This window comes from Bos indicus x Bos taurus, chromosome 16, assembly GCF_003369695.1.
Source record: "Bos indicus x Bos taurus breed Angus x Brahman F1 hybrid chromosome 16, Bos_hybrid_MaternalHap_v2.0, whole genome shotgun sequence".
In the NCBI taxonomy this organism is placed as follows: Eukaryota; Metazoa; Chordata; class Mammalia; order Artiodactyla; family Bovidae; genus Bos; species Bos indicus x Bos taurus.
The window spans coordinates 60576662-60592696 of NC_040091.1; the positions used below are offsets into that span (position 1 = coordinate 60576662).

At 35.2% G+C, this 16035-nt stretch overlaps 1 protein-coding gene across 4 annotated transcripts in view; it reads left to right on the plus strand.

Annotated features, from left to right (window-relative positions):
- CEP350 (centrosomal protein 350) overlaps positions 1–16035 on the plus strand; it is a 162749-nt gene that overhangs the window by 124481 nt on the left and 22233 nt on the right. For all 4 annotated transcript variants that reach the window (XM_027565478.1, XM_027565477.1, XM_027565480.1 and 1 more), the window contains 3 exons: positions 4759–4970; positions 7019–7163; positions 14521–14681. In XM_027565478.1, coding sequence (XP_027421279.1) covers positions 4759–4970; positions 7019–7163; positions 14521–14681 — 518 coding nt within the window. The remainder of the gene's footprint in view (positions 1–4758; positions 4971–7018; positions 7164–14520; positions 14682–16035) is intronic.

Consider the following 16035-nt stretch of genomic DNA (forward strand, 5'->3'; position numbering starts at 1 on the left):
AGTCATCTTTTAATATTGTGTGATAAAATGTGTGAATATTTGAAAAGATCTTCCTAATAACTCAGTGAACCAATATTTTCCAAATGACCAGTGAGGATTAGAAAATCACGTATGGGTAAAAGATCCTATTAAGGTGAAAGATCAGACTGTGGATTTTAATGCAACAGATTATGAAAAGTTCACTGATAATGGTGTAAGATTTCACATTACAGCTAACATTTAAGAAACTACTAATTGTCCACTTTTGGTGTGGCATTAAAAAAGGAAATCCAGTTACCTGTAAATACTGTTAAAATATTCTTCCCTTTTCTTATTATGTATCGTTTGTGTGAAGCCAGATTTTCTGCATACGCTTCAGCCAAATCAACATATAACCACAGATTGCATACAGAAACAAATATCAGAATCCACCTATCTTCTGTTAAGCCAGCCATTAAAGATTTTATTTTACTGTGTCAATAAAAGTTTCTCTCCTTTCAATTAAACTTCATTTTTTCAAAATAAGTACTATGGTGGCTCAGAGGTTAAAGCATCTGCCTGCAATGCGGGAGACCTGGGTTCGATCCCTGGGTCGGGAAGATCCCCTGGAGAAGGAAATGGCAACCCACTCCAGTATTCTTGCCTGGAGAATCCCATGGACAGAGGAGCTTGGTGGGCTATAGTCCACGGGGTCGCAAAGAGTTGGACAGGACTGAGCAACTTCACTTTCACTTTCACTGTGTTGAATTTTAGAAAATATAATTTATGTTAACACATAAAGGTTTATTACTCTTATTTTTAATTAATTAAAAATTTTATGGATTTTAATTTATATTGTAAATACTGATAGAAATAACTGTGTCTATAACTACATAAACTAAAGTTTTGGGGGGTCCTCAGTATTACAGAGTGTAAAGTGGTCCTGAAACCAAAATGTTTGGGAACTGCTGTCTTATAGCATTGTTTTTCAAGTTCTGGTTTGTCCCATTAGAGATGCATGAAATCTATTTAGTGGATTATAGTCAGCATTGTTTAAAATTGAAATAGAATAGAAAATATCATTATGTCATACATAGTAAGGATAAATACTATGATAAAGGTAAAAAAAAAATCTTAAAACTACTGCTCTAGAGAACTTTTACATAGATAATAAATGGATATAAATAAAGCTATCTATAAATACTGATATTATAGAGATATACATATAGATATCTATAAGTATTTATCTATACTAGGAGATATATAACAGCAGTATTTGAAATGGCAGGGGGGAAAAAGGAAACCACCCACATTAAATAGGAAAATGGATTAATAAATTGTGGTATATTTACATATTATGCTCAGTAAAGATAAAAAAATTACAGTATACAAGTCAACATATAAGAATCTCAAATCACAGGAGACTGCAAGCAGCTTGATTTCTTTTATAGAAAATTAAAAGCAAACAAAACTAAATGATATATTGTTTAGCTATACATACCAAGTGATACATAAAACTAATGATACAGTAAATGCAGTTCATCTGTAGTGTTCCTTTTTATCCTTAACAATTTTTATTTAATTTCTTCAGCAAAGGCTTACTTCTGTGTCAGTTTCCACATCCTCATTCTATAGCCTCAAATTCTGCTAGACTTGTCCATCTTGAAAGGAAATCTAAGAGGACCTAGTAAACAGATTCAATTTCTCAGGTTTCGTCATTTGCTGTAATAGAAGTAGAAAACATTTCCAACCATGTCTGGAGGGCAAATCAAGACTAGTTGTTGTTATTCAAACCTCCATATGTCAGGAACTGTTGACCTATATGATCATGGAAAGTGTTACTGGGTAAATGAGCTAAAGACAATTTCAATCTCACCAAATATTGCTAAGGAGTAGTGTAGTTAATGAGCTAAATGACGTAAGTAAAAGAAAAATTAAGAAAAAGAATTGTGTGTACCTATTAGGGCACATTGTTGGAATAACTGAAGTTTACTAAGACCAAGCAGAAAAGTAACTTTCTGAAGACCATGTAGTGGTTCATAAAATTTTGAGTTGACTGGAGAGCCAGCTCTACACTGAGCTTCTAGAAGAAGTTCTAAAACCATACCAGAGAACTGGCTTGATGAGAAGACTGCTCTAGCAGTTACTCACCAGAGCACTAAAGAAAACTACTGTTTTTGTCATTCGCCATTCATGCCGCTTCTGCACCACTTTGCAACCTCTGAAAAATCCACTGTCACTACCAAAAGCCACCTAAAGTAGAGTCCACATGGAGCCTTCTTTTTCAGGTTATTCACTTTTGTAATGAGGTCTTCTACTGGGACACCTAGTTTCAATGCCCAAGTTCCAGTGCCCAGCAAGGAAGCTGGCAATTGGCTTTTCTGGGTTCTGTCTTGGGTGACAAGGAACTCATGTGGCAGGAAATCATCAAATAATCAATGAGGGATTAAAAGTAAGCTTGGGGTCCAAGAAATCTGACAGATGTCCATCATTAAGGAGTTTAAGCCATGTATCTTTCTTTCATAAAACATAAAATATTATTCAGGGAAGAGCTCTTGAGACTTTTCAAAAGCCTGATTTTTTAAATGGCTATTGAGCACTTGAAATTTAGCTGGTAGAACTGAGAAATTGAATTTAATTGCTATTTAAGTGGCAACATAAGGCTGATGGCTACCATATTGGACAACACCTACAGATTAAACATTTTACAAAGTTGTAGTGTTTTTCTGCTATAGTCCGTATTTCTTTAAAAGCGTAAAAATGTTGCTAGACTCCTACTGAAATATAACTCTTCAAAAGTCAGGAATACAGTGAAATACATACTCACATCTATTAGGAAAGCTATTCTCAAAAAAAAAATGTTGACAAGGATTTGGAGAAATTGGTGCCTGTGTGCAGTGCTGATGGGAATGTAAAATAGTTGTAACTATTATGGAAATGGTATATCAGTACCTCAAAAAATTAAAAATAGAATTACTATATTCCACTTCTGGGTTTATATACATATATACCAAAAAGAATTGAAACCGAGTTTTCAAAGAGCTATTTGTACACCCATGTTTATAGCAGCATTATTCACAATAGCCAAATGATGAAAAACCCAAGTGGCTATCAACAAATAAGTAGATAAACAAAATATGGTATATACAGGCAGTTTATTAAATGTAATTTTGTAAATGTTTATTAAAGTAAAACATTCTTTGGGGTATAGGTATTTCTTTTGTTGGGCTTCTCAGGTGGCTCAGTGGTAAAGGATTTGACTGCCAGGATATGGGTTTGATCCCCAGGTCAGGAAGATCCCCTGAGAAGGAAATAGCAACCCATTCCAGTATTCTTGCCCGGGAAATCCCATGGACAGAAGAGCCTGACAGGCTACAGTCCAAGGGGTCGCAAGAAGTCTGACATGACTGAGCACATGGTGATAATAATAGTAACTGATATAAAATTTTATCGATATTGAGCCAAAGTATAACTTAATCCTTGTGGGGCATTATATCCATGGTGACAGAATGAAAGCAGTGTACATTCTTAAGATCATACAAGTATAATATCAAGAATTTTCTGTTTACTGTCAAAAGTATTTGTTTTCTTAGAGCTGAGGCCACAGTGGACAGGAAATTCCAGAGGAAGGATAGTGCTACACGTTCCAAAAGTGCTGAGTAAAATTCATAGTATATCTCGATGCATACAGTTCATTCATTTGTATTGCTGTGTAGCATTTCAGTTTATAAATATACCACAATTTATTCATTTTACTTCAGTTCAGTTCAGTCACTCAGTCGTGTCCGACTCTTTGCGGCCTCATGAACCACAGCGCGCCAGGCCTCCCTGTCCATCACCAACTCCCGGAGTCCACCCAAACCCATGTCCATCGAGTCAATGATGCCATCCAACCATCTCATCCTCTGTCGTCCCCTTCTCCTCCTGCCCTCAGTGTTTCCCAGCATCAGGGTCTTTTCCAATGAGTCAGCTCTTCCCATGAGGTGACCAAAGTATTGGAGTTTCAGCCTCAACATCAATCCTTCCAATTGAACACCCAGGTCTGGTCTCCTTTAGAATGGACTGGTTGGATCTCCTTGCAGTCCAAGGGACTCTCAAGAGTCTTCTCCAACACCACAGTTCAAAAGCATCAATTCTTCGGCGCTCAGCTTTCTTCACAGTCCAACTCTCACATCCATACATGACCACTGGAAACACCATAGCCTTGACTAGACAGACCTTTGTTGGCAAAGTAATATCTCTGCTTTTCAATATGCTATCTAGGTTGGTCATAACTTTCCTTCCAAGGAGTAAGCGTCTTTTAAAATTTCATTGCTGCAATTGTCATCATTTTACTTAGTTTTTTACTATTACAACAACACTGCTGATAACCATGTATATGTCTCCTGCTGCATGTATACAAGATTTCTCTAGGATATATACCTAGAAGTAGAATCTCTAGAGCATAAAGTGTTTTTTCATGTTTACCAAATACTCCCAAATTGCTTTCCAAAGTGATTGATTTCCATATGTTTCCATTTTCCTAACAAATACGAGTTGTAATTGCATCTTTACAGACACTCAGGTTATCATTATCATTGCTGACTCTATGTTACAGATAATGTCTCTCAGTTTGGATCAGCCAAAATTCTTAGACTTAAGGATGTTAACAGTAAATGTGATTCATTAAGTGATGGGATTAAAAAATATATCTAAATGCAACTAGTGAAATCATGCTAAAAACAAATGTAAAGTCTAACAGATGAACATTTCCCTTGACTATGATTGTGTGCTTTTTCTTGTTTTCACCTTCTCTTCTAGAAATAGTGAGTGAAACAGAATCTCCAGTACCTTCCTACTCTCAGCTACACAGTGAAAGCTCTATTCCAGAAGAATTGGGCAGCCCTGCTGTTGAGTATATACCATCTGAGTCTATAGTTCAGGAGCATCCTGGGAGTCCAGATCATAGTATACGTACTGAAGACATGGTTTTTTCACAAGAACTAGAATCTTCTACCTCGCCTAGTAAATATGTAAGTTAATATATATTTATATCTTAAAGGTTCTTTACAAAAAACCTATCTGAAAGGTATATTATTAACTTATATTCTTGCTATTAAGGAAGCATTGACTATGACCCATACCTGTAATGTATAGTACATGACATTTGAATAGAAATAAAGCTTTTCATTGACTCCTAAAAATTTATAAATATATGAATTTTAGCTTTAGTGGCATTAATAAAATTATATGCTATGAAGTTTTTAATAAACAAAGATAGGAACTTCTAAAGTCTTTAATAAAGATAATGTGTGGGGCAAGTTCTTATTAAAGTCTGCGATTTGTCACATAATAGAAACAATAAGACCTTAAACCATACCAGTGTGCCTTTTCTATAATTTAGTTAATGACTGCTCTATACTTCTTAATCATAGTAGTGGTTTCATCTCTTTAAGGCAGATCTGAAATGGATATGGATTCTAAATTAGAATAATAGTCACTTCAGAATAAAGAGGTTTTTCACATTGCCCTTAATTCTATACTTTAGTAAAAAACTGTCTAGTAAAACCTTAAGCTAGAAATTTAGCTTTTTCTAAGCTTAATTTTATAATGTGTATGAAGGATTAGCGTAATAATATTAAATACTATAAGTGAACAAAAACATTGGTAAAAGCCACTTTGTGTTTGAAAAAAGAATCCACCTAAGTTGGAAATAGACCATATAAGAAAGTCAAAGCTAGTGTGCCTTAAAGTCACTTTTATAATAAAAAGTAATATTTATTGGGTGTTTGTCAAGTGCCAGGTAGTGTGCTGAATGCCTTATGTAGATTATCCTCATAGCAATTCTTTAGATAATGTTTTAAGCCCCACTCTGAAGCTTAGCAGACTGAGTAACTTGCCCACCATTGCAGGGAAAGGAAGTGATGATATAACAATTAGGAACCACATCAGGCTTATTCACTTCCTCTTGATACCAGGGTAGAAATTACTCCCTTTGTGATAAATAATCTAGTGTGGGCAGTCTTCTTATGCTCTTATTTTCTTCCCTCCCCCCTTTCCTATCTTCTTCTTTTCTTCCGTAAAGATAGTACCTATTTCATATTAAATGTTTTTCAGTTTTATTGACATATAATGGACATTTAGCACTGTGAATTTAAAGTGTACAGCATGAGTTTAAAGTGTACAGCATGATGACTTGACATACACATATTGTGAAATGATCACTACAGTAAGTTTAGTGAATATCCATCATCTTGTATAGTTACAAAAACATTTTTTTCCTTGTGATGAGAATTTTTAGGGTCTACTCTTTTAGCAACTTTCAAGCATACCATGTAGCAGTGTTAAATATAGTCGTCATGTTGTACATTATATCCCCAGTACTTATATATCCTATAACTGGAAACTGATACCTTTTGACCAGCTTCAGCCAGTTCCTTACCCACTACTCCCCACCTCTGGGGACCACAAATCTGATCTCTTTTTCTATGAGTTGGAGTTTTTCTGGATTCCACATACAAGTAAAATCATAAAATATTTGTCTTTCTCTCTCTGACTTTCTTCACTTAGTTAAGTGCCCTCAAGATCAATTCATGTTGTTTCAAATGACAGGATTTCCTTTTTCTTTTTTTTAATGACTGAATAGTATTTGTGTGTGTGGGGGGGGGTGGATGTCACATTTTCTTTATTCATTTATCTATTGATGAAGAACTACCAATGATCCAGCAAATGCACTTGTGGATATGTATCAGAAGGAAGTAAAATCACTATGTTGAAGAGATATCTGTACACCCATATTTAGTATTTTTAAAGTTAAATAAAGGGGTAAATATCACTGATTCAGTAGCCACTCATAGTTTATCATAAACATCTTTAAAAGCATGCTTTTAAATAACTTTTTCCATACACTTAAAAAAGTTGAAATCTTTTGTGTAATTTGCAAACTTTTTCACTTTTTATTTCATGAAGTTATTTAAAATTCTTTGTAAATATTACCTTTAACTTGTTAGTATCTTACATTTTAAATAGAGTTTAATAATTGTATCACAGAACAGTTCTTATTTGATTTCTGTTTAAACAGTCACCTCCCAAGAGCTGCATGTCTGTGTCAAAGCAAGAGTCTAGCAAAGGAAGTCATAGGACTGGAGGACACGGTCGTCTGCCCGTCAAGTCCCATCAACATTGTTATAGTTGGTCAGATGAGTCATTATCTATGACACAGTCAGGTAAGAGTAACAAGGAAGGAGTTAGTTTTCTTTGTAGTATGTTTGCATTTCTCTTTAATAAGCTTTGTCTGTCTATGTGACTGGTAAAATGTTATACTCTGTTTCATTTGTAAAGGCTTTTTCCTTGCCAAAATTGAATTACATAATTCTTTGCTTTCCCTTGATAATTTATATGCCTCATTATACAAACCATGATAAATTGTTATGTTCTTAGACATTAGTAGTCATTTATTCATCAGACATTTGTTAAATTTTTTGTGTGTGACAGGTGCTGCTTATGTGTTCCTATAGTGCTCTGCACTTTTAACTTGTTATACCAGACAGCACATAAATTTAATCAAACATTAATTTAAAACACATTAATTCAACCTAGTAGCAGGTCTCCTCTACTAGAATTTATGTTCCTGACCCTAGCAGTACTTTGCATTGCACATAGTAGGTATTATGTTTCTTGAATGATTTAATGATGCCCATGAGGAGAAACAGGAGGTGGTAGAGCAGGACAGCATTAAGTCTCAAGGAAGGAAAAGTAGAGACTGCACATGGCAGTAGGGAGCATTCATTATTTTCCCATAACCTGTATCCTACTATAAATCCCAGTTGTACGTAGATTATGAAAGAATGAACGGGCTCTACTCTAAGAGACTTCAAGGCATTGATCTTGGGAGACATATCTAGACAGACAAAACTTGGTTTATGTAGGATTCTGAGGAAGATTAATACTATATCGAGTGTATGTCTTTTGAGCTCATTTTCAATTTTCTTTTGAGAGTAGACATTTAGTAAAGGAAAAGTAAAAAATATTACTCATTTTTTTTATCTTTGATCCTATTTTATACCCCCTTTGCTTTCAATGTTTTATTAAACAACAGTAACTCTTGGGTTTTTCCTATGCCCATATTTACTTATTCTTTGAATAACTGCATAATATTTCAAAGGGTAGATATACCATAATATAACCATTTCCCTGGTGATAATCATGTAGATTTTCTTTAAATTTTCAAAATTTCAAGTAATGGTATAATGAATATCTTCGTTTATATATGACATGACATGACATGTGTGCATTCTCAGTCGTGTCCAACTGTTTGCAGCCCTATGGACTGTAGCGGCAAGGCTCCTCTGTCCATGGAGTTTTCCAGGCAAGAATACTAGAGTGGGTTGCCGTTTCCTACTTTCTGACTCAGGAATCGAACCTGCATATCTTGTGTCTCCTTCGTTGGCAGACAGGTTCTTTACCACTGTGCCACCTGGCAGCCCTTTGAATTTATATTTATATTCCTGTTGAATATTTCAGTAGGAATAAATTCTTAGAAGTGAAATTACTGAATCAAGTCAGTAATCGAAGTTGAAGAATGTTGTCTGTCATATTTATCTGTTGAAAGTGATTAATTTTTTGTATATATTTGCTTTCATGTAATCTGGGGAAAGTGGAGTAAGCTTACTGCCAGTGGAGTAAGCTTTCCGTGGACATAAACTTGATATTTGGAAATATGGATTCTCATTATTTCTCTTTTACTTACTGGTGACTTTCTTCAAGTTTCCTTCCCATAACTGATGTTCTTTCTTATCTATAGCAATGAAATAGTATCTTAATCATCCTTGTATGAATTATAAAATAAGGATTAATAATATTTGTAAGATATTATTTTAATGGTAAAATATATTCAAATGAGAACTGTTTTAGAAAAATATCTCTGAGATTTCTAGGCTGTAGATGCCATCTACCTGTTCATGACAGCATTATTCATTATATGTGGTATTTATAGGAGTGGTAATGTTAATGCAGTGGAGTTATATAATACCTTTCTTAGTTACATGATGGAGAGTTTGTTATGAGCCAGATTAATACAATCAACGTGTCAAATAATGAAGCTTAATTTTTAATCAAGTTATTCTGTTCATCAGGTTATTCTGTCTTGATGTATTTCAGCCAACAGAAGTCTCATTTTCCTGTCATTTCCCCTATCCCCTTTCTTCCAAAAAAAACCTGTAGGAGAGAATTCCATAAAGACAATACATTGATCTAGAGAGTTACTTGGATAAAAAAATATTTTTCTAGAGGTTCCTTTAGATATTATTGATGATAAACACTATATAGTAGAATTAGATTTGGGCATGTGGAAAATGTACTCCCATTCACTGTCATAGACTTTTATTTGATCTCTTTTTACCTTTCACTTGTAGAACTTTGGTTTCTTTACTTCTTAAAAATGTAAATATTTCACATGGTCTTTCATCTGAACTTAAAGTTTCTCATCATCTCTGTTAAATCTTCATAGTTATAGTTGAGAAATGTTTTTATTTAAAAAGATCACTGCTTACATATCCAATTTTTAAAATATATTCATTTAAAATAATCATTTTGGAGGCAAAGTTATAGGAAGTATAGTGGTCTCCTATAAAATTTTATCAAAGTAACATCTCAAGTTCTGGAAGCACATAAAGTTTATCAAGCTAAAAGAATACACAGCTTTAGCAGATTCAAAGGTATGGGGTTTATATTTCATTTTAGAAAGGTTATAATTTTCAGCCCAACTTGCAGTCCTACCCCCCAATTATTGTTCAGAATTGTTAATTAAATCACCGTAAAGCTTACCAGTAAGATTCAGAGCCTTTTAGCTCTAGAACAAATTGAGAGGACGTCTACTCGTCTCCTGCGAGAACACCAAAATTGCATGTTCAACAGCCATTGACAGGAGGATGCTAGAACCACCATAAAAAGATACTGTACGTCCAAAGTCAAAGAAGCTATAGCGAGATGGTAGGAGGGGCACAATAACAATAAAATCAAATTCCCATACCTGCCAGGTCGGTGACCCAAAAACTGGAGACCAATAGTAGCAAAGAAGTTCTCCCACTGTTGTGGAGGTTCTAAACCCCACATCAGGCTTCCCAGCCTGGGGATCCCACAAAGGGGCTGAGAATCCCCAGGGAATCTGACCTTGAAGGCCAGTGGGATTTGATTATAGGAATTTCACAGGACTGGGGGAAACAGCAGAGAAGGCAATGGCACCCCACTCCAATACTCTTCCCTGGAAAATCCCATGGACGGAGGAGCCTGGTAGGCTGCAGTCCATGGGGTCGCTGAGGGTCGGACACGACAGAGCGACTTCACTTTCACTTTTCACTTTCATGTATTGGAGAAGGAAATGGCAACCCACTCCAGTGTTCTTGGCTGGAGAATCCCAGGGACGGGGCAGCCTGGTGGGCTGCCGTCTATGGGGTCACACAGAGTTGGACACGACTGAAGTCACGTAGCAGCAGTAGCAGCAGCAGGGGAAACAGTGACTCCAGTCTTGGAATGCACAAACAAAATCTTGCACACACCAAGACCCAGAGGAAAAGAGCAGTCACCCTGTAGAAGACTGAACCAAAACTACCTGCTAATGTCGGAGGTCTCCTGTGGAGTCATGGGTTGGCAGGGGCTCACCACAGGGAAGGGGACACTGGCAGCAGCAGTCCTGGAAGGTCCCCCTTGGTGTAAGCCCTCTGGGAGGCCGCCATTAACCCTGCCATAGTGCCCATAGACCTCAGGCCGAACAACTGCCAGTGCAACCCCACCCATCAGCAGATAACTGGGTTAAGTTTTACTGAGCAAGGCTCAGATTTTCCCACTGCCAGTCCTTCCTATCAGGAAGCTTACACAAGCGTCTTAGCCTCCTGCATCGGAGGGCAGACAGAAGAAGCAAGATCAACAGTCCCACAGCAGCTAAAACAAAACTCACATTACTGAAAGTCAGTCAGGATGAAAAAGCAGAAAGTTATGTCCCAGATGAAGGGACAAGATAAAACCCCAGAAAAACAACCAAGTGAAGTGGAAATAGGCAACCTTCCAGAAAAAGAATTCAGAATAATGATAGTGAAGACGATCCAGGGTCTCGGGAAAACAATGGAGAAGATGCAAGGAATGTTTACCAAAGACATAGAAGAACTAAAGAATAAACAGAGAAGAATAATATACTAGAAGGAATCCATAGCAGAATAACTGAAGCAGAAGAACAAATAAATGAGGGAGGACAGAATGGTGGAAGTCACTGCTGCAGAACAGAATATAGAAAAAAGAAAAAAATGGAGACAGCCTAAGAGACCTCGGGACAACATTAAACACACCAACATTCACATTAGAGGGGTCCCAGGAGAAGAGAGAAAAGACCTGAGAAAATATTTCAAGAGATAATAGCTGAAAACTTCCCTAACATAGGAAAGGAACTAGTCAATCAAGTCCAGGAAGCACAGAGAGTCCCAGGCAGGATAAACCCAAGGAGGAACACACCAAGACACATACTAATCAAACTGACAAAAATTAAAGACCAAGATAAAATGTTAAAAGCAACAAGGGAAAAACGACAGGTAACATACAGGGGAACTCCATCAGGCTATCGGCTGATTTCTCAATAGAAACTCTACATGCCAGAAGGGAATGGCATGATATATTTAAAGAGATTAAGGGGAAGAAGCTGCAACCAAGAATACTTTACCCAGCGAGACTGTTATTCAGATTTAATGGAGGAATCAAAAAGCTTTCCAGACAAGCAGAAGTAAGAGAATTCAGCACCACCAAACCAGCTTTACAACAAATGCTAAAGGAATTTCTCTAAGCAAGAAACACAGGAGAAGGAAAAGACCTACAGAAAATGAATCTGAAACAATTAAGAAAATGGTAATAGGATCATTACAACTGTAAGCCATAATGGGAATATGATTAATCTAGTAATATAAAATAATTACAATCTGGGGGGTTAAGTAGAGTGATGTGGTAAGTGGAAGTGCATACATGGACATGTTTTCATCTGCTCAGCCAGTCTGTGTCTTGTGGTTGGTGCATTTGCACTTACCACATCACTCTACTTAACCCCCCAGATTGTATGTAATTATTTTATATTATTAGATTAATCATATTCCCATTATGGCTTGCAGTTGTAATTACCTTTTATTTTTTGTCTGGCTATTGATTGTGAAAACTGATAAACATCTTTTATTATTGTGATTATGCAACTATTACTCACTTAATACCATTGTATCATGATTGTTTCAACAGAAAAATAATTGAATTCTGTATCATCAAAACTACCATTTAATAGAAAAACCTGTAATCACTTTTTAAAATCCAAATGCATATCAGATTATCTTGGAATGTTTTGAAAAATCAAATGCCCAGATCTGCTTTTTTTCTCCCAAAGCTCCAGATACGTTTCTCATGAGCAACTGTGTTTAAAAACAACTGGACTTACATGATGCTCTTTTACTTTCATCTAGTTCGTTTCATTTTTTCATTTCATATTCAGTGCCCCCGTTTCACTTAGTTTATGTTTTCCAATTTCTCCATCTTCTCTTTTTTGTGATATTCTTTCTCAAGCCTTTATCAAGCGTAGTAGAAAAGTTTTTGTATACCTATATATAAGTAATATTGCCTAACTAAAAAACGTATGACATTTGACTCAACTTGTTTGACTTAGTATGAATAGAATGCTAGATTTCTAATTTTAAAAAATAGATATTCAACAAAGATTTACTGTATAGCACAGGGAGCTATAGTCAATATCTTGTAATAGCCTATAATGGAAAATAATCTGAAAAATAATATATGTGTATATGTATAACTGAATCACCTTGCTGTGTACCTGAAACATTGTAAGTCAACTGTACTTCAATAAAATATATATAAATAAAATCGATAAATTAAGCCAAAAATAAATAAAATGAATTTATTATTTTCTTCAGAAATTAAAGGAGAACAAGAGGAAGATACTCAGTTGCTGTCTCCTTACCACCACCTTTTTTAGGTTTAAACCAAAAAATATGTTACATAAAATATGGCTACATAAAAATGTTTTATGTGTACTAATACTACCACTGTTTATTGAGCTTTTTATAGTAGTCCAAGTACTGTGCTACATGCTTTATGTATCTTATTTAATTTTCACATCAGTTCTAGAAATCATTAAGTGACAGACACCTTACTAATTACCAGTAGTAGATTCTAAGCTAAAAATGACCTTTATTATTGCTTCATTTTATTAGTGTTGATCAGTAAATAGTGAACTTCGCTATTCACTCAGGGCTCAGTCTGATGGCACTACTGGCATAAGATGGGTATAATTTTCCTTTTTTTTTTTTTTGGGGTATAATTTTCCTAATGCACCTTAAGTCAGGAGACTAAAGTAGCAGGAACTTAGATGTCATTATTTCTAATTATTTAGATCACATTGCAAAAAAAGGACTTTTCAAAATAAATTCTGTGATTAGTTCTTTGCAATTTAATCTGAAGTGCTTAAAAAAAAAAAAAAAACCTGGGTGTTTATGATGTAATGTTATAATGTGCATCTAAGTCTTCAAGTTGTATATAATAGTATTTCTCTTAAAAGACTATTAAATGCCTCACTCATCATTAGCGTGTGGAAATGACACCATGGTGTGATTCAAGGAGGAGATGTCATTTTTTTTCTGTGTAATTTCCATGTGTAGTGAAATAAGCTGTTTTTAAATGATGCTTATTTTATTGTCAGTAGTGTTCATTTGACTGTGCCGGGTCTCAGTTGTGGCATGCTGGATCTTTAGTTGCCACATGTGAACAGCACATGGGATCTAGTTCCCTGACCAGGGATTGAACCTGGGCCCCCTGCACTGGAAGCACAAGTCGTAGCCACTAGACCACCAGGGAAGTCCTAATGATGCTTATTTTTATAAGATTTGTGTGATGCTTACAATGAAATGTCTTTTTCATGATTTTGCTGTGACTAAACATCTACTTTGTATGTATGCATGTATGTGTCTAAATTGTTGGGAAGAAAATAAGATTGAACCATAGCTTTATTTCATTATTTTAAATGTTTTAAGAGCTTCCAAAGGTTATCACAAAGTATATTTCTTTATAATTTTTCTCTCTCCTTTTATAATATTAAGCCATTAGCTGATGACTCACAATCAATTTCAAATGGTAAAATTCTAGTTTGATTTTAGTATGACTTTAAAACTATCAAACTATCTATTAATAACCAAGAGGAGGTACAGTTAAGTATGGCTATCCTGTTACCAGGAAATAAATCCTTAAAGAATGTCCAAATTCCGCTAACCAAAAGTTTTTCTACTTCCAGCTACTTATCAAGACAGAGTATCTTCAGATTTGCAAACTTTATTTGCAGTTTCAAAATAGCACAATTAGAAGGTGAAAATAAACAGGAAGACACACACCCACCCCTGCATAGAGATTTAGGAGAAAGGATGGAAATCACCAATAATTTTTTTCTGAATCTAAAATTTTAAATGTTAGATTAACTTTACATTGGTGCTTTCTATTAACAGTTACTGAATTTATTTTTTTTAATGACATTAAAAGGTTTTATATCTCTTTCAGAAACTACATCTGACCAGAGTGACATTGAAGGTAGAATCAGAGCCCTGAAGGATGAGCTGCGGAAAAGAAAATCAGTTGTGGACCAACTAAAGAAGGAACAGAAAAAAAGGCAAAAGGAAAGACTCAAAGCCCAAGAAGCCAGTCTGATCAAACAATTGGAGGTTAGATATAAGAAGGCTAGTGCAAACATGAAGCCAGAAATGTTTTAAGCATTAAAAAAGTGATAGATTAAAAATTTTCAATATTAGTTTTGTGCCACATTTTAACCTAACTTTAAAAACAAAGAAACTGACGTGTCTGAACAAACTCTTGCTTGAAGCATTAAATATTAAAATGTTAAATATTATAATATCAAGTATTAAAGTAAATAGTAAAAGTATTAAAATGAGTTTTTTCCCCAAAGAGGAAAGATTAGGCCTATGAAAGTAAGCTTGATATCCATGTCATCTTAAGGAAAGAACCATTAGATAAATAATCCTGGCTATTGAAACTGTTAACTGCCTTTTCTTTTCTTTGGGTTTTTTTTTTTTTTTTTTTTGCAGAATGGTGTTTCATGCCACCCAGCTTATTAGTATGATTCTTTGTACTATTTGAATAGCTCCTAAAGATAACTTTAAACTTGAGTTTCCTTCCAAACTCTAGCAGCCTTCCCTGATTTGATTCTACCCAACTCTGGAAACCTGGTTTTTGTTTGTTTGTTTTGTTTTTAGCTTTAAAAGCATGTGGGCACAGAAGGTTTTACTGAAAATTCCTCTGAATATTTTTAAAATTAATTTATTTAATTGGGGGCTAATTACTTTATAGTTTTTATATCTTTCTCATTCTGTTTTTTCCTATTCATTCAGTTATCAGATCCCATTGATTTCTTTTTTCATAAATCTTGCTTGCCCCTTTCCATTCCTACTGACATCAAGCTATTTGGAACCTGATGTCCTCTTACCGCTGTAGTGTGCACAGCCTCTTACTCTTACATGTCCTTGCCTCCAGTTGCTTCCCTACGGCTTACATGCATTCTGTCAGCCTAGTATTCCTAAACACCATATTCATTACAGAACCAGTCTGAACTTCCTGTATCATAAGAACCCCTTCTGAAGGCCTCACCTGACGTCATTCAGTTTCTTCTCAGTCACTTTCAGTAATAACAAGTTTCAGATTTTCAAGGCAGTTGATTTCATTGGTTGGACTCCAGGTGCTCTAAGTGCTAAAAAGGTTTTTGTTTGGGCAAAATTTCTGTTATTTTAATCATCCTTGTGTGCTAAAACCAAACATGTATTCTCCTTTATTAATGTGTTTATTAATTTAATCAAATATTCAAGGACCTTTTTATGTGCTGGAAACTTGGCTAATTACTGTACACATATTTTTCACTTTATCGTCAAAGCAACAAGGTGTGGATATTACTATCCCTGTTTTACAGATGAGGAAACTGAGTTTCAGTGAAATTAATGATATCCAGAGAGATGCAGCTCAAATGTGTTAAAACTAGGATTTTAATTTAGCTTGAATTCCAAATTC